The following is an 18,399-nucleotide window of genomic DNA, read 5'->3' as shown; positions in this document are numbered from 1 at the left end:
CAGCATTCTGGTTCTCGATAATCATTTTTTGGACATGTGGTTTCCTTATTGCTCAACATTTTATTCCAAAGACTAGAGGTCTTTCTATCTTGACTAAGTTCTCCATAAATCCTTCTTCTTGTAGTGTTTTTGATGTTGATGATGATATGGTTCCAGTTCGCTTTCGCAATGGTTTTACATTTTTGACACCTGATGAGCAGGTAATGAAGCTGCCTATAATAGAATTTGACTCATCTTTCTTTTATTAATTTTCCTTTGTGGGATTTGTGGGAAACATGTTTCTGAACCATTTAAATATTTTCTCCTCTCCATTCATCACTTTGATTTTGCAAACATCTCTAAAGGGAGTAAACAGTGCTTTGGATCGTGCATTTAACTACTATGCCAATAATGGTGAGAGTTGGCAGCAACTTGTTCAAAAAGACATGACAATAGATTTTAGTTGGGATTCTTCAGCATCACAATATGAAGAGCTTTATGAGAAGTCTGTGGCTAGAGCAAGGGTGGTACATCGGACTTGATCCCTGTCTGGAGTTTGTTTTGTTACAGTAGAAGGTGGTGTGTTTTTTCCAAAACCCATGCACCTGCACATCTGACGGAACTGTGTGTGGTTGGTTGTTTCTAAGAAGCACATCCAGAGCTTGCCTTAATTTTTGTCCGTGGACAGAAAAAAGGTGCAGTAGCATTGAAAGAATTTTGAAGCTGATGATTCTGAGTGGAGTTCAAAGGTAGATGGAGATTGATTTCCTAAATAAAGTGCAGTTTACATTTCTTACCTTAGGTCAAGCCATTCTTTTGTTCTTGATGAACAACAACAATAACAATGTATATGTGTTCCCTTTATATTCTGTTGAAGCAATTTTCTTTCACCTGAAGAAAGTCGTCTAGCTTTGTTATATTCTGTTTCAACAGGTAAGGTTTTGATAATCAATGTAAAGTACATTTAAATCATATAAGTGCTTAAATATGGATGATATTTGTTAATAAATACTCAATTAGATGTTCATGTAAAATGTATCCTTTTCCTTCTCTTCTAAAAACTTGAATTATCTTGTACATTCTTCCCAAATTACTGGTTATATTCTTTGATTGATTATTTTGCTTAAATTTATAGGCAGAAGAGCAACAAAAACAATGAGCTTAGGAACTGTGGCTTCAAATAAGCCCCCTTTGTTTCATTGTAGAAGGGATGGAAAACTTGTTCAAACTGAAAAATTTCAATTATATTTTCAGCCCTGCTACGGAGGAAGGTTTGTTATCTGCTCGTACATGGTCACAAAGACAGCCTTGAAAGAAAAAGTTCCCCAACCAAAAACTCACAACAGGCAAGGAAGAGATTGATTGCTAGAGGTTATTGAAGAATCAAAACACAAGAAGGTATTCAGCATTAATTCACAAAATCCACATCTTTGCATGAATTTTCACCAATTTACTCCAGCATTAATAATCTCACATTCTCAACAGCTTCCTACACGCTTTGTTCTTTTGAAAGAATAATTCTCTCCCCACTCTCACTCACTTTCCAGGGACAAAGTTGGTGGCGTAGGCCCAGGCATTGTTGTTGACAGGATCTGCAAGGTGGTCAGCAAGGTTCTCCAATGGACCCTTGCCAGTCACAATGGCCTGGACAAAGAAACCAAACATGGAAAACATGGCCAATCTGCCATTCTTGATCTCCTTCACCTTGAGCTCAGCGAAAGCCTCTGGGTCATCAGCAAGGCCAAGTGGGTCGAAGCTGCCGCCGGGGTAGAGTGGGTCTGTCACCTCACCAAGAGGCCCGCCGGCGACACGGTAGCCCTCGACGGCACCCATCAAGATAACTTGAGTAGCCCAGATGGCCAGGATGCTCTGGGCGTGGATCAAGCTTGGGTTGCCCAAGTAGTCCAATCCACCCTCGCTGAAGATCTGTGCACCAGCCTTGAACCACACGGCCTCGCCGAACTTAACACCATTCCGAGCGAGCAGCTCAGGGAAGACACACCCAAGAGCTCCAAGCATGGCCCATCTGCAGTGGATGACCTCGAGCTCACGGTTCTTGGCGAAGGTCTCAGGGTCAGCAGACAGCCCAGCAGTGTCCCAGCCGTAGTCACCAGGGAATTCACCAGTGAGGTAGGAGGGAGGCTCACCGGAGAATGGTCCCAGGTACTTGACTCTGTCTGGTCCATACCATGGGCTACCGGATGAGACGGGCTTTGGCTTGGCCACAGTCTTTCTCATGGTGACCCTGCCTTCACCGAGAAGCTCCGACGCAGAGGGAGAGAGCTTCACGGCCTTTCCGGCCAAAGAAGGGGAGGAGAGAGCCATTGTAGAGGCAGCCATTGCAGAGAAAGGGAGATTGCCTCTGATAAGTAGGAAATGTATGCAAGAAGAGAGTGGTGGGAGAGTGTTGTCAAAGAGGTTGGTATTAATAAGAATGGAGATAGCCAACCGCCAAGTGTCTTATCCTTTTGGTATCCATTTCTCTCTTCCCATTGGAGAATTCTGAATCTGGGATCCAAGATTTTTTGGAATATCTTCCCAGTTGGCACTCCATGAACCACCAGTTGCTCAGATAATTTCTCCTGCCTTCCCGTTGAGAAATCCCAACTGGCAGAGATAACTTCTGAGAGGTAAGATTGAAACCCCACGTTTCATTACTTGTTATTAGGGTGTACGTTTGTGTGTGGGATCCACAATTTCACATCCATATGTGGCAGCTTCTATGGTCATCTATCTAATACAGTGATCTATCATAGCCGTTTGATTTGGCTATGGTCATCCACAATTCAGATCTAATTATTTTATTTTACTATTGTGGATGATTTTCCTCGTCGTATCTTTCTTCACTAGTCAAGTTGTATGAGAATATTTTTTTCCCACAAGATCTCTCTCTAGTCTTCATCACCCTTTTATCATATACATGCCCTTCTTGTCCCAACAATTGACACCACCATTCTCGCATCCTTCATCACCCTTTTACAGGTGACACAAAGTATAATTTTAATTGAATTTAATGATATATTTTTATTTCATTAAAATAATTTAAAACCCATATATGAACACCATGTTTTAAAAGCCGACATGGAATTTGGTTACCGGTTTTTGTGTGAATGGCTCAATCCAGTCCAAATGATCAGTCATGATGTTTTAAAAAAATTAAAATAAAAACTTGGTTCTAGGGAACCATTCCCAGGTCGAATGGTCCGGTCGTCCAGTCTAAACAGATGATCTGTTCTGACTAAAAAAAATAAAACAAAAAAAAAGGTCAAAAATCATTGTCCGGGTTAATAGCTCATTGACTAAATTAACTGTTTTTAGCTAAAAATGGTTTTGGGGTGAAATACCAGTTCCCCATTTTTTTGATCTGATCGTTTAATCCAATCCGGTTTTGAAAACACTGAGCAAGAATAGCACATTATCCTAAATCAACATGCCTCCTAATTAGATTAGAACATGAAACCTTGAACATCAAGCTTTTCAAACCAAGCAATTAAACGCATGGTTCAAACTTCAAACTTCAAAGTATTGATACACGTGAAATGCAATTTTAGTGTTATATATAGCAAGCCGACCTCGACAATGAGCCGGTTAGGGGTCTGGTTTCCGGGTTGAATGGTCCGACTGTTCGAATCAAACGGACGGTTCGTTCTGACAAAAAAGTAAAAAAAATAAAAATCGATCAAAACTGTCGAACGATTTGAATGCCTGGGTTAGCGGTTTTCTGACCAAATCAATGTTTTTTTTTAGAAAAAATCCGGTTTTGAGGAAAACTGGAATCGATCACCTGACCAGTTCCCGGTTTTGAAAACCATGATATATAGAGATAAAGCGACAATAAACCCTCAACCAATGCATATTCCTCCTGAACCTGGGGTTAAACAGCTGACCTGAACCAGACCATTTTCTGAGGCTGAGGACATCCCCACCATCTTACCAACTCCGGTCCAGCCAGATAGAAATGACCAGTCCCACTACCCTCTACTAATATTCCTCTCTGGTTTAATTATAAATAAAACAGGCTGATATGTACTACTTACCATATATAAAGAGCGGATGTATAGATTATATAGATAAGAAATAAATGGACATGGATGCTGACAGGTGGAAAAATGATAAACGATAGATATTAGACAATTTCTTCACATTCCCTTCCAAGAACAGGACAGAGACCAACCTTCTTCACTTTTACCGTTGCAAATAATCAAAAGGTTATAAGTGCTCAAAGAATCCAATCAATCACTGTGAGAGTCTGGTCCACCCACTGAACAGTCCTGATTGAAAGAGGATGGGTAATGTATGTAGGCACTTACCTTCTTGGTGGTCCTGAAAGTAGGGTATAATTTATCGAAAAAAGATATTGTTTAATCCGATAGGGCAGTTGGCATAAGCCAATTGGTTGACACAAGAGCCTCATAGCCATGAAAGGAGATTCTTGATATGCACAGCAAATGGGTAGGACCTGGAGAGTGGCAGGACTCATTTGACAAGTATTCGGGATTGATTGGTGGCCTCCAGAGTGCCAAGTGAGCAACCAAAATCTAGATTCATGATAGTATCAACCAATGAGAAGGAAAGAACAGATCTCCAAAGATAAGGACCAGTTGGCTCTCTATTGCTATTAATACAAATCTAAGAACAGCAGCCACAGACACCCATCTCTCTCTGTTCTTCATCTTCACACTAATTCATTCCTCTTCTCACTCTGCTCTTTTACCATGGCTGCATCTACAATGGCTCTCTCCTCTCCCTCTTTGGCCGGAAAGGCCGTGAAGCTCGCTCCCTCTGCGTCGGAGCTTCTCGGTGAAGGCAGGATCACCATGAGAAAGACTGTGGCCAAGCCGAAGCCCGTCTCATCCGGTAGCCCATGGTATGGACCAGACAGAGTCAAGTACTTGGGTCCCTTCTCCGGTGAGCCTCCCTCCTACCTCACTGGTGAATTCCCTGGTGACTACGGCTGGGACACTGCTGGGCTGTCCGCTGACCCTGAGACCTTCGCCAAGAACCGTGAGCTCGAGGTCATCCACTGCAGATGGGCCATGCTTGGAGCTCTTGGGTGTGTCTTCCCCGAGCTGCTCGCTCGGAATGGTGTCAAGTTCGGCGAGGCCGTGTGGTTCAAGGCTGGCGCACAGATCTTCAGCGAGGGTGGATTGGACTACTTGGGCAACCCAAGCTTGATTCACGCCCAGAGCATTCTGGCCATCTGGGCTACTCAAGTTATCTTGATGGGTGCCGTCGAGGGCTACCGTGTCGCCGGCGGGCCTCTTGGTGAGGTGACAGACCCACTCTACCCCGGCGGCAGCTTCGATCCACTTGGCCTTGCTGATGACCCAGAGGCTTTTGCTGAGCTTAAGGTGAAGGAGATCAAGAATGGAAGACTGGCCATGTTCTCCATGTTTGGATTCTTTGTTCAGGCCATTGTGACTGGCAAGGGACCCTTGGAGAACCTGGCTGACCACCTGGCCGACCCTGTTAACAACAACGCTTGGGCCTACGCCACAAACTTCGTCCCCGGCAAGTGAGCAAGAAAGAAAAAAGAGTTCTGGACCATGGGACGGTCCTCCCCATTTCAGTGTGGATTTGCTGAACTTGGTGCTTGTGATGTAAATTGTTTAAATCGATGCAGAAAAAGTGTGAATTATATGTAGTAGTAGGAGGAGGAGGAGTGGCCCTTTTTCAAATTAATCAAAAGTTTATCCATCATTCTCAAATATTCATCTACTTTTTAGCTCTGATCTAATTTCTTTTATGGGCAGCTGTTTAACTGGGCTAATTTTAAATCACTGACAAAAGAATTAAAGAACAGGAGGCAACCGGATTGAAGGATCCCAAGTCTAAGAGATTAAGCCATCGAATTTTTCATTTTGGTTTCATTATTGATTTTTCTTTCTGAAGCTGTCAAGAAACTGCTAGATTCTTCTACTAAGTTGGATACAGAAGCAGAATTGTGAAATTAAGAAACTGTTAGATTCTTGTACTAAATGATTTACAATCAAAATTCCAAAAGACAGATTGATAGATTCACGATTCTAAAGCCACCGATACCCGATGATTGAGTTAAAGAAGTCTGATGTAAGGACCGTAAAACAAATTGAGCAGAGTTTCCAAAGGAACGACTAGGAAGGAGTATCACTGACAGAGAGATGAATCCAAGGAGGAAAGCCGGAACATTGTTTCAAACAGCTTTACATCGTCTCTGTCCTTGGATCACCACCAAAGTAATACCTGAGAAGATGGTCTCAAATCTACATATTGATTCGGCAGTGAAGCAGCAAGTTAAAGACAACTGAAATCTAAGAAGAAAGGCCACCGGTGAGTTTCCAAGTTCGTCGCCTACAGCTCCGAACACCAATATGGGTTCTACGTTGCTGCCGTCATTGACGGAAAGATGATCCCTCGTGTCTGTGTCTGCGATTCTCGGAGGGAAGCATACGGCAGAACGAAAACACGGAATTGTAATCTCCTGGTCCTCTGTGTGGGACGGAATTGCAAATGGCCACAGTATTGCTCGATTGATTCAATTTCTGTGTTCTTTATCCCTCTCCCCTTCGATCGATTCTTTTTCTTTTTCGTGTTTTCATTTCTGTTTCGTTTTTGTAGGTTCTTCAGAGAAATGGTGCCAGCGAAAATACACTAGAATTCGTCGAAGACGAGTTGTACGATGATGGAAGAACCTCCCCGCCATTAAATGCGTCAAGGTAAAAGCTTGATGCTCGTTCCCGACATTGTAGGTTCTTCAGAGAAATGCTCACCGCTGACAAGCTGTCTGGCTGTTTTGAGAGCCTGCTGTGAATGAGTGTGGGCAAAATAGTATTTAACTCAATAATTTTTTAGTTGAAAAGACAAATTAGGACCTATGCTATTTTTTACACATCTCCCCCTGCATAATAATATGCAGAGATGAGATGTTCTCCAAACGTGAGCAGGGTTCTCGTGGGTAACAAATTCAGACTCCAAATTGACTCTCTCTTCCCCTCTTCCACCGTTTGCAGCGTCCAAACAGCTCCGCACATGGGGACAGTAGATAGGTGTCTTACCAAGGTTTTAAAAGGTTAAAGGCGTAGTTAAGGCATAATGGCCCAAGCCTAATTAATTAAAGTTTGTAAAATCATGAAAATAATATATAAATGCTAAATTAAAATGATAGAGAGTACACATATTCATAAACTAGAAACTTATAAGCAATAAATTTTAGCATTTAAGTATTAAATAAAATAATAACTATTCAATTAACAATTATAAACATTTTACACTTCATATAGAAAAACAATTTAGAAGAAAGGAAAGAACTTAGTTATTTGATCTATAATAATAATAATAATAATAATAATAATAATAATAATAATAATAATAATAATAATAATAATAATAATAATAATAATAATAATAATAATAATAATAATAATAATAATAATAATTATTATTATTATTATTATTATTATTATTATTATTATTATTATTATTATTATCATTATTAAAAGGAAAAAAGATCCATTAGTAGAAGTGAGAAAAATAACAAACTTATGACATTATATTTAGAATAATAAGAAAAATCCTACTTAATTTATCCAAAAGAGACTAAGAAACTTAATTAGTCCTTTTTGCATTGAACTCTCCTAAAACAATAAGAAAACTAATAGAATTTGATTTGCCTTATTGGTTTTTCTTGTTTTACTTTTTATTTGGCCTATAATTATTGAAGTGTTTTTCTATATATTTTAAATAATAAAATGTATACTTTTTTAGAATTAAATCACTAAATAATCGTTGAGACTTGAGGCCTATGCCCTTTTACACCTCACACCTTGAGGCTTATGCCTCAACCCGATGGGGTTGGGGACCCGACTTGGTGGGGAAAGGGATTGTTTTGGCAAGACAAGGACGGGGGCGGGGAGTAATAGGAATCCTCGACCGGGGTTGAGGTTTGTGGTGGGGATTAATAGGAATCCCCAATCGGGGTTGGGTTTGAAATCCTTAGCCAAGCCATGGTCTAGTTGAGGAACATCCCCCTTGCATCCTCTTCCCTTGCCAAAATAGGCACTACCTCTACTCATAGTGTTACTAGTCCTATAAATTCTAGCTCTTGGGTAATTAATTTTGGAGCCACTAACAATATGATACATATGTCCTCTCTATTTTGCATCATATCATCTATTGTCCGACCAAGATAAGGTGAGGGTAATTGATGGTTCTCTCTCCACTATTTCTAGAATGGGGGAGCTAAACCTCAACAAGGATCTCTCCCTTAAGTATGTTCTTCATGTTCCTACCTTTGCTTCGAATTTGTTGTTTATCTCTAAGCTTACTAAAAAATTGAATTGCAGTATAACTTTCATTCCTATTAATCCTTGGCGGGGATCGAGGATGGGGATGGAGATTAATTTCAGAATCGAGGTCGAGAATAGGGAATATGGTCCCCACCCCGTTGCCATCCCTACTTAAGCCTTACATCAAAGTTGTGAGGCTTAAGCCTTGAGGCAAAATCTATGTGACTCGCCTCAAGGCTTAAGCCTTTTAAAACAATGTGTCTTATAGCAGATCTCAACACAGACTTTCTATCCAAACATGAAACAACTTCTAAAAGGATTTCCCTTTTTTCTATTAGCACCCCACATACACATCTCAACTTGCACTGGGAATGTCTACAGAAGTTGTCATTGGAAGCAAGGTTTAGAAAATTGAACTGGGCATAGAACTAGAGAAGGGAGAGATTCATGGGTCAGAGGTTCAACTGGGGTCAAACCATGATGACATGGCATATACATATTGTTGGACAGTTTTTTGTATGCCCTTAGCTTCAATCAGTTTTGATGTACTTTTGATATTTAATGTAAATAAATGAAGTACATGTTGTGTGGTATACTTTTGTGTGTAAGACCTTAAAACTGGACACCTAATGAGACTTGTGTTGGTTTTAAATGTTCACAGCCATTGGACAAGTCTGGGGAGATTTATCCTGCCAAGGCTGACACTGGTGTGCTGCCAACTATTGGGGTGGCTTGTCTTAGCCGCCAGGGTGAAACCCAAGGCACATGCAGTGTAGGATTACTTGAACCCTTGAACCGGACCAAATTTCTAGTATTGCCCTGGACCTTGGAGACTGATGGGCAAAACTGGAAAGTTACACCTGACCCCTAGACCCGATTATGGTACTGCACTAGGTGTTGGATTGGGCTATCTTTGATATGCCAATCAATGAGATCCTTAGCGGGGGTCAAAACCTGGGTATGTTGGGACAGTTTGAGAATTCATATGAGTGGGTGATCATAGTGACGGGATCAACCCCTTTGTCGGACAAAGGTAATGATCGGGGATGCACTCTCTCTGATGGAAATCAAACTGTCGGCAATTGATTTCAATCGTTGGAATTTTTGTTTTGCAAAATTTATATATATGATATATATTTAAGTATGGTTTCAAATTGTTTGCAAATGGTTTTAATTCCCGGGATCCATGTAAGTAGAGAGTGCAACAATGTTCCTTGCAGCTAAGGGAGAGGTCCTCTCTTGTCGGGCAGTGCTTGATCATTATGGGCCGAGAGGTTAAGTGTAAGGCCATTTGAGATGATACCTGATGGGCTAATATTGCACCTGCCCACAGTCCTGGGGTTTTTATAAGATGGCTTGGCCCAGGGACCACTTAGTGTAAGTGTTGGGCCCATAGGGTCCATGTGATGGGCTCAAGGGGTTCACTGGGCTCTCTAGTGAATTCGGCCAGGCCTTGTAACAGAGGTTGGGCCGAACCCATGTGGTTGGTGTATAGATCAATGCTTGGGTCCCATGCCATACAAAGAAGCCCAACTGGGCAGCAGTTTGGAAGACTTTTCAGCACATAACCTTATTGGGCCTAAAGCCCATTTTCGAAATGGGCTGATTTGATCAGTCATTATTAAGGAGCGGATCTGAGATTAGGATGAGCCCAAAAGCTTATCTAATCTGCAGATAGGATTAAGAAGAGTCCTAATCCAAATACAGATTTGGATAAGGGGCAACTCCTGATATGATCAGGAAATCCTTTCTTAATCATTAAGCAACTGGAGGAAACCCTATCGAATTACATGAATTCGAACCCTAGGGAGACAGAACACAATTTGCAGTTTTGTGAGATAGGATCTCAGAAGCCCTAGAGAAAAGAAAAGTAGTTCGCCATCTATTTCTCTAGCTCCCTCCTGTTGCAGCCGCCACCATCTGCCACTGTTCGTTTTTCTATTAGAGAAAGATCAAGAAAAGTTCTTAATATCAGTCTTTGTTGAAAGGGTGATTCGGTTTGGTGCTCATTGTCATCCAAAGGATTCTTTTGAAGGATTCAGTGTGTAGGACGCACCCTGCTGGTTCTGTTCCACAGTTGCTGTGTCATCTTCAGCAGAAGTAGATCTTGGTGCCTTCTTTGGGCGTGAACACCAACTTTGGGAGATATTATTTCTCTGGATCAGGTATAATTGCTCCCTTCACTTTTGGTTCAGATCTGGTTCGGTTCTGGTTCAAGTAGGATCCTTGAATTTTGATTCTAAAATTAGGGAATGCGATTTCCAGTTGAAAGGTAGGTAGAAAATTTTTGAAATTCGCCCACCCATTCCGCAACTGTTTTGGCATCAAGGCTTAAGCCTTGAGGCAAAATCTATGTGACTCGCCTCAAGGCTTAAGCCTTTTAAAACAATGTCTTATAGAAGATCTCAACGCAGACTTTCTATCTAAACATGAAACAACTTCTAAAAGGATTTCCCTTTTTTTCCTATTAGTGCCCACATACACATCTCAACTTGCACTGGGAATGTTTACAGAAGTTGTCATTGGAAGCAATGTTCAGAAAATTGAACCGGGCATAGAACTAGAGAAGGGAGAGATTCATGGGTCAGAGGTTCAACCGGGGTCAAACCATGATGACATGGCATATACATATATATACTACAGGTCATATAAATATTAAATACTATATATAACATATTTTGCAATTTATAATATATTTAAATATGATAGTTAGATGGCAAGTTCCTTGACTTTTAAAGCAAATGATTAGGGGTTCAAGTCTCTTAATTAACTCAAATAAAGAGGTGGGCTAATGGTAATTAAGCAATATATAGAAATTAGAGATCATGGGTTCAAGTATTATTAAGAATATTTTAAAATTTCTATTATTAAGGACCCAGACAATTTCACAAAACCAGGACCAGTTCACTAGTTTTCCTGTCAAACTAGTTGGTTAGTTGGTTTACATTGGTTTTTTATCAACTACGGTTATTGGGGTATGATCGAACCGACAAAGGTCCCTAGTCACAGTTCAACTATTCCAACCGGCCAGTCACCACTTTTCTAAACACTGATCGAAAGATATTCACAATATTGATGAATATCAAAAGTTGCTCAGTGACTCTGGGAAGCTTGGAGGTGGCAAAGTACCTGCAAGGGGGAGCAAAGTCAAAAGGCCCAAGGTGATATCCTGAGCTTGTAACTCTGATGATCAAGTCAATGAAAGTTGAGTTGTTCAAGGTGTGAAAGTCTGTAATTAATGAGGCTAAAAGTATCTAATGAATACAAAACTGACCATCAAAATAGGTTTGGACACTCATGCCAAGGGATACGTGTCAGAGAGGTGATAGACACCTAAAGATCGGACAAGACACCTGGAGTCGGGGGCGGAGCCAGGGGTTATTAGTGGGGACTGGGGAGAGGGGGCCAATTGGGCTTTGGTCCCCCCTATGAATTTGAGTAAAATCCTAGCGAGTACAAGTTTACAACTTATAACCCACTAACCCAATAAGACGCAAGTGGTGTGCATTTTGTTTGTTTTACAAAATAAAAGAAAAGGCAAAAAAGTAAATAAAAAATAAAACTAAAAATATCATGTTGGCCCTACCCACTTGCTTATAATATATTAGAACTAAAGGAAGATTAAGAGATAAGAAAAAACACTCTAATTGTTAAAGCTTGATCGTGTGAAGAAATCTTGGAAGACTGGAATAGTGGAACTACCGAACTGTCAAAGTGTCAATTGAGTTTGTGATTAGTGGAATTTGTACTTTGAAGTTTCAATAGTGAGTGAACTCACTGAATTGTGAAGAATGCAATTGCAATTGAATTTTTCACTTCTTAGATTTTACAATAATCTTAAAGAGTGGTTTGGTAGAAGTGAGTTGAATATAACATAAACATATATTGAATAATGCAAAATAGTAGGAACAACAATTATTACATAGTACACAACAACACAAGTATATTGTGTATACAATATTACTATAAAAGCCTAGAGCAACTAAAAGTTGTTCTTTTTTAATTTTAACCATGAGTTCAATATTGATTTTTTTTGTATTAATTTATTATTATTATTATTATTATTATTATTATTATTATTATTATTATTATTATTATTATTATTATTTGTCATTGTGTAGACATTGGGTTCTTCATCATTATTGGAAATTAGAAAGTTAGAATATCAAGTTGCAGTCTTGTAGACTTAGAAGTACATGGTATATTAGTACAACTTTAAATTCTTTGGATTTTTTATGTTTTATTTTTCAATTTTGTTTTATTTATTGATGTATTTTTTTATTATTTTTTCAATGTAAAGTCGATTAAATGAAATGGACGAATGTGGGACAACTTTCAAAAGTGAACAAACCTATAAAAGGTATAAACCCCATATGTTCAACAAAAGTCCCAAAAGGGACCTAAGCCTATGCATGCGAGTTGTGGCCACACGGGCACGCACTACACACAGGCATGAGGCACCCACATGGTGCGTGCCTGCTCAGCCCACTTGCTTGACCACACCCCATGTTAATCCCACCCACCTTGCCCACCCACTTGGCCACGCCTACCCAACTCACTTGGACTAAGCAACCCCCCTATAATTAACAAGGAAAAAAATGAAAACTCAATTATTTTTTGATAAGCAATTTAAAAAAATAAAAATATATAAAACCTCAAAAAAAAGAAAAAATAGTTAAAAAAAATGTAGAACCACTTGCTTAACATATAACACCCTTTCTATTTACACAAAATTCCATTCTATCTTTATAATATATTAATTCATTAATTATATAATCAAATTTTTGTATATTTAAAATAAAATAAAAATACCCCTATTTAGTTGTTCTTTATCTAATCATTAATTCCAACTATTGATTCAGATTTCATATCTTATTTGTATTGTAGATTTATAAACTTGTTTAATTGTTTTTAATATTATATCCTTTTATTCCATAGCATAATGTGTTAGTATTTCAATTACAGAAAATCTAGTGAACCAACTCTTACATCTAATATTAGTATCCTGAGCAACGACCTACCAATCACAATTCTTCAACTCCAAGAATTGAATAATAAAAGGTGGATATTGCTTCTTTAATTAGTGATTCAGGATTATGACCACAGATTTTAAACCACCCAGTTAATCAACAAGATGAAATTCGAATGTCATATATTAAGTTTGGGTCATATTAGTTTCTCCAATCTGAGTATCCATTATTTGGTTCAGAAAGTCATCCTTGTCAATTTTGCTCAGAATGGTTCAAAAATTTTCCTTGGTTGGAGCATTCCCCTACAAAAGATGATGCATTTTGTTTTCAATGATATATTTTTGCAAAGAAACCAATTAGAAAAATTGTATCAGATACATTCATTGTTAAAGGATTTAAAAATTGGAGAAAAATTTATAGTGATAAGGATTGTGCTTTCTTAAATCATATGGAGAAAGATGCTACTTTAGCCCATAACTATATCCTTAGGTGTTATGAGAACTTAAGAAACCAATTGTCATATTGAAAAGGTGATAGAGAAGCAATCTTTAGAACAAGCTTTGAACAATCGATTACACCTGAAAGCTTCAATAGATATTGTTCGGTGGCTAACATTTTAGTCATGTGCTTTTAGAGGACATGATGAACATCCAGATTCAAGAAATCTGGGTAATTTTCTTGAAATGATCAAATTTTTGGCATCATACAATGAACACGTGGGTGAAGTTGTCTTGAAAAATGCCTCACAAAATACTAAATACACCTCACTAATAATTTAAAATGAAAATTTGCATATATTTGCTAAAAATGTGCAAAGTGTAATTCATAAGGAAATTAAAGATGCAAAATTTTGCTTAATTATTGATGAAACTTGAAATATATAGAAGATATCAAATGGCCATTGCTATGAGGTTTGTTGATGGAGATGGATATGTACAAGAGATGTTCTTAAATTTGATACATGTTAAAGATATAACTGCATTAACTATTAAAGAAGAAATTTCATCTATTTTACCTTGTCATAACCTCAATATTCAAAATATTTGAGGTCAAGGGTATGATGGATCTAGTAATATGCATGGAGAATGGAATGACTCACAAGCTTTATTTCTTAAAGATTGTCCTTATGTATATTACGTGGAATGCTTAATTCATCAATTGCAATTAACTCTTATTATTATATCTAGAGAAATAAATGAGGTTCACACATTGTTTCAAAACTTAACTTTTATTGTTAACACTATTAATATTTCTTGTAAGCATAATGATGAATTGCAAACTATCCAAGCAGTTGAAATTGCACGTTTGATTGCAATTGATGATCTTGAAACTAGATGATGGATTAATTAAATTGGCACTTTGCAACAACTTGGAGATACTAGGTGGTGCTCTCATTTTAATTCAATTTGCAATCTAATAAAGATGTTTAGTGTAACATTCTCAGTTTTCAAAAACATAGCTACTAAAGGATCTGCATATTCTCAACGTGGAGATGCTACTTTTGCTGTGAAATACTAGAGTCATTTGATTTTGTATTTATTATACATGTGATGAAGGAGATAATGAGAATCACTGATGTACTTTGTCAAAGTTTACAAAAAAAAAAAAATCTCAAGACATTTTTAACGCTATGCATTTAGTCTCTACAACAAAATTGTTGATACAAAAGTTGAGAGGTGATGGTTGGAAAGTTCTTTTTAAGAGTGTGACATCTTTTTGTCAACATCAGGATATTCAAGCTTCTGATATGAATGCTTGTTTCTCAAAGTTAAATAAATATATTTACGTCCGCTATAGATCATTAATTGCAAGAGTTAAATAGTAGATTCAGTGGACAAGCAAGAGAGCATCTTATTTTGAGTACAACTTTTGATCTTAAGAATGCTTATAAATCCTTCAAAGTTGATGACATATGTAATTTGGTTGAGAAGTTTCATCATTAAGAAAAAATCAATTGAAATATCAATTACAATACTATAAACTTGATGTGCCCAACCATCCAAATTTGCAGAATTTGCCTACTATCACTTATTTATGTCTATGATTAATGGAAACTAGAAAGCCAAAAGTTTATAATTTAATTGATAAATTGATTGAACTTATTTTAACTCTTCCCATTTCAACAACAACTATTGAGCGAGTTTTTTCAACCATGAAAATTGTTAAACCATGCTTCGTAATAGAATGAAAAATGACTTTCTCATAGACTATTTGATTGTCTATGTTGAGAGGAAAATTGTTGAAAGTTTCACGGTAGACATGATTATTGATGATTTCTACTTGATGAAAGAGCGACGAGCCCAACTTAAAATGTATGTATTGTTTTGTATTCATTATACTCTAAGTCTTTCATGATAGAATATATAAGTTAGTTAGATACCCAATTATGTATTCTATAGTTGATATATAATAGAATTCCTTATTTTGATATTTAGAATCATGTATCATATTTATTAGGATTGGTGTTTAAGTAATCATATTAGCTTTTGTCCCCCCCTCCCCCAAGAAAAAATCTTGGCCCCACCCCTTCCTCAAGTCAAGTAAATCATGCGCCATGTTATTCATGTGTGGAGGAAGTTTGGGGCCCATTGATTAATAGGATGGGTATGTGTGATGAAAACACACTTCACCAAGGCGAGTTGCACCAGAAGAAGTACAGTCAAGCTCTACCACATGTATGCGGAGTGACCACCTGGTAGCATCATCAAAGGCATTGGCTGACTTGGGGCAGCTCAGAGGTTGGTAGAGTACTTGCAAGGGAGAGCAAAGTCAAAGGGCTTAGGGTAATATACCGGGATTGTAACTTCGACGATCAAGTCAATGATTTTTGATCTTCATCAGACCCCACCATCAAATTCCATTTCTTTTTTGTTGCATTGTAATCACAATTTACATCTGAACAGGTTGAGGAGAGGTTGAAATCACAAAGTTCATCTTCGGTTCCTAGATGTGGTTCTTCATCAATTGTAATAGGAACAAGTAGCAATTCAACCTATGAATGGTAATAGGAACAATTTAATCACAATGACTTCTTAGCTCTCCTATTTACCTTCATTATGATCAACAACCCAACAACAATAGCAACTCAGCCATCCATGACAACAAACCTTTCCAAGAGTTTCTCTTCCCAGTCTCTTGACTTTCCCTTTGATTCGATTTCTAATAGTATAGTTCGATCTCGAGTTCAATTAGGCTTGATTCAAGTAGAATTTTCAAGGCAAGCTTGATTAATTATTCAAACTTGATTAACACACACACACACACATGTATATATATATATGGAAGTCGAAGAGGAAACCCCACGTGTCTTTGCATGAGCAAAGACAGTTATGAGCAAGTTATACTTGCTCGGTTAGTGGGTGAAGATGAACAGTTCGGTGATGTCTTCCATCGAACACAGAAGAGAAAAACTGAGAGAAAAATAAAGAGAGAGAGGGGAAAGGAGAAGAGAGTTTCGTGTGGGCTTTCATGGGCGAAGAAACTATTGCAGTCAACAAGAAACTCATAAGAAGCAGAGATGCAGTGTTCCTCGATGATCAAACTATTGCAGACTTTGAAAAGCCAGATAAGCCAAAGTCTACAGTTCATGAACCAATTGACCCAAGTATGGTTGGTCCACCAGTTGCAAATACTGGAATTAGAAGAGATGTACAAGAAGATCAAGATGAAAATACTCCTCCAGTAGATAATGAGCCAGTAAATGAAGAAGAGCAAGCAGATGAACAGAATAATTCAGAGCCACCAGAAGAGCCTTAATTGAGAAGATCCACTAGAGTGCGTTAACCTTCTGTAAGATACTCCCCTACTGAGTATGTAATGATTACTGATGAGGGAGAACCAGAGAATTATCAAGAGGTTTTGTCTCATGAGAAGAAACAAGAATGGTTAAAAGCCATGTAAGATGAGATGAAATCCTTGCATGAGAACAATACTTATGATCTGGTAAAGCTACCAAAGGGTAAGAGGGCCTTGAAGAATAAATGGGTTTTCAGATTGAAGAGTGAAGAAAATTGCTCACAACCACGGTGCAAGGCAAGATTGGTTGTGAAGGGATTTAATCAGAAAAAGGGTGTTGACTTTGAAGAAATTTTCTCACCTGTTGTGAAGATGTTGTTCATCAGAGTTGTTTTAGGATTGGCTGCCAGGTTAAAATTGGAAATTGAACAACTTGATGTGAAGACCGCCTTTCTCCATGGTAACTTAGAGGAGGAGATTTACATGGAGCAACCTGAAGGTTTTGTGAGACAAGGTAAAGAAGATCTTGTTTGCAGGTTGAGAAAGAGTTTATATGGGCTCAAGCAGGCACCCAGACAGTGGTACAAAAGGTTTGACTCCTTTATGGAAGCTAATGGGTACAGTAAGACTACTTCTGATCACTGTGTGTTTGTAAAGAAATTCTCTGATGATGATTTTGTTATTCTCCTACTTTATGTGGATGATATGTTGATTGTTGGTCATGATGCTGTTAAAATCAACAAGTTGAAGAAAGAACTCAGTAAAGCTTTTGCTATGAAGGATTTGGGTCCAAGTAAACAGATCCTTGGCATGAAAATCATCCGTGACAAGAAGAACAAGAAGCTTTGGTTATCCCAAGAAAAGTACATTGAGAAGGTTTTAGAGAGATTCAATATGAGCAAAGCAAAATCGATTGTATCTCCACTTGCAGGTCATTTCAAGCTTAGCTCCAAGCAATGTCCTACAAGTGAGAAAGAGAAGGAAGAAATGAAGAATGCGCCTTATGCATCCGTAGTTGGTAGTTTGATGTATGTTATGGTATGTACAAGGCTAGATATAGCTCATGTTGTTGGTGTTGTTAGTCGTTTTCTCTCTAATCCAGAAAAAGAACATTGGGCACTTGTGAAATGGATTCTCAGATACCTCAGTGGTACTTCTAGAGTTTGTTTGTGCTTTGGAAGTAACAAGCCAGTGCTAGATGGTTATACAGATGCAGACATGACTGGTGACATTGATTCTAGAAAGTCTACATCAGGGTTATTGATTACCTTTGCAGGGGGAGCTGTTTCGTGGCAATCAAAACTGCAAAAGTGTGTTGCTTTGTCTACTACTGAGGCTGAGTATATTGCTATTACTGAGGGTTGTAAAGAAGTCTTGTGGATGAAGAAGTTCCTATAAGAGTTGGGCCATAAGCAAGAAAAATTTGCTCTATACTGTGACAACTAGAGTGC

At 38.2% G+C, this 18,399-nt stretch overlaps 3 protein-coding genes across 6 annotated transcripts in view; 2 read left to right on the top strand and 1 right to left on the bottom strand.

The window, feature by feature from the left end:
- The window catches only part of LOC104587697 (putative starch synthase 4, chloroplastic/amyloplastic), a 32,341-nt gene extending 29,964 nt beyond the window's left edge, over positions 1-2,377 (top strand). For 2 of the 4 annotated variants that reach the window (XM_010245407.3, XM_010245408.3), the window contains 2 exons: positions 125-200; positions 345-2,377. In XM_010245407.3, coding sequence (XP_010243709.1) covers positions 125-200; positions 345-521 — 253 coding nt within the window. In that variant the 3' untranslated portion in view covers positions 522-2,377. The remainder of the gene's footprint in view (positions 1-124; positions 201-344) is intronic. The other 2 variants (XR_016084065.1, XM_088901255.1) reach the window with 2 other exon arrangements.
- On the bottom strand, positions 1,352-2,319 carry LOC104587698 (chlorophyll a-b binding protein 40, chloroplastic). Its single transcript, XM_010245410.3, has one exon. It carries the CDS (start codon positions 2,317-2,319, stop codon positions 1,516-1,518), a length of 804 nt encoding a protein of 267 aa, XP_010243712.2. The 3' UTR covers positions 1,352-1,515.
- A 2,242-nt stretch (positions 2,378-4,619) lies between the features above and the next one.
- Positions 4,620-5,687, top strand: LOC104587699 (chlorophyll a-b binding protein, chloroplastic). The gene has a single exon (XM_010245411.3). It carries the CDS (start codon positions 4,695-4,697, stop codon positions 5,496-5,498), a length of 804 nt encoding a protein of 267 aa, XP_010243713.1. The 5' UTR covers positions 4,620-4,694; the 3' UTR covers positions 5,499-5,687.
- Positions 5,688-18,399: the final 12,712 nt, after the last annotated feature.

The sequence above is a fragment of the Nelumbo nucifera genome, chromosome 3 (genome assembly GCF_055504915.1).
Source record: "Nelumbo nucifera cultivar China Antique chromosome 3, China Antique-T2T, whole genome shotgun sequence".
Lineage (NCBI taxonomy): Eukaryota > Viridiplantae > Streptophyta > Magnoliopsida > Proteales > Nelumbonaceae > Nelumbo > Nelumbo nucifera.
This window is presented reverse-complemented; position numbering and strand designations above follow the sequence as displayed.

Coding starts and splice junctions, on each gene's coding strand:
- LOC104587698 (XM_010245410.3), bottom strand. CDS start 2,319: ATGGCTGCCTCTACAATGGCTCTCTCCTCCCCTTCTTTGGCCGGAAAG.
- LOC104587699 (XM_010245411.3), top strand. CDS start 4,695: ATGGCTGCATCTACAATGGCTCTCTCCTCTCCCTCTTTGGCCGGAAAG.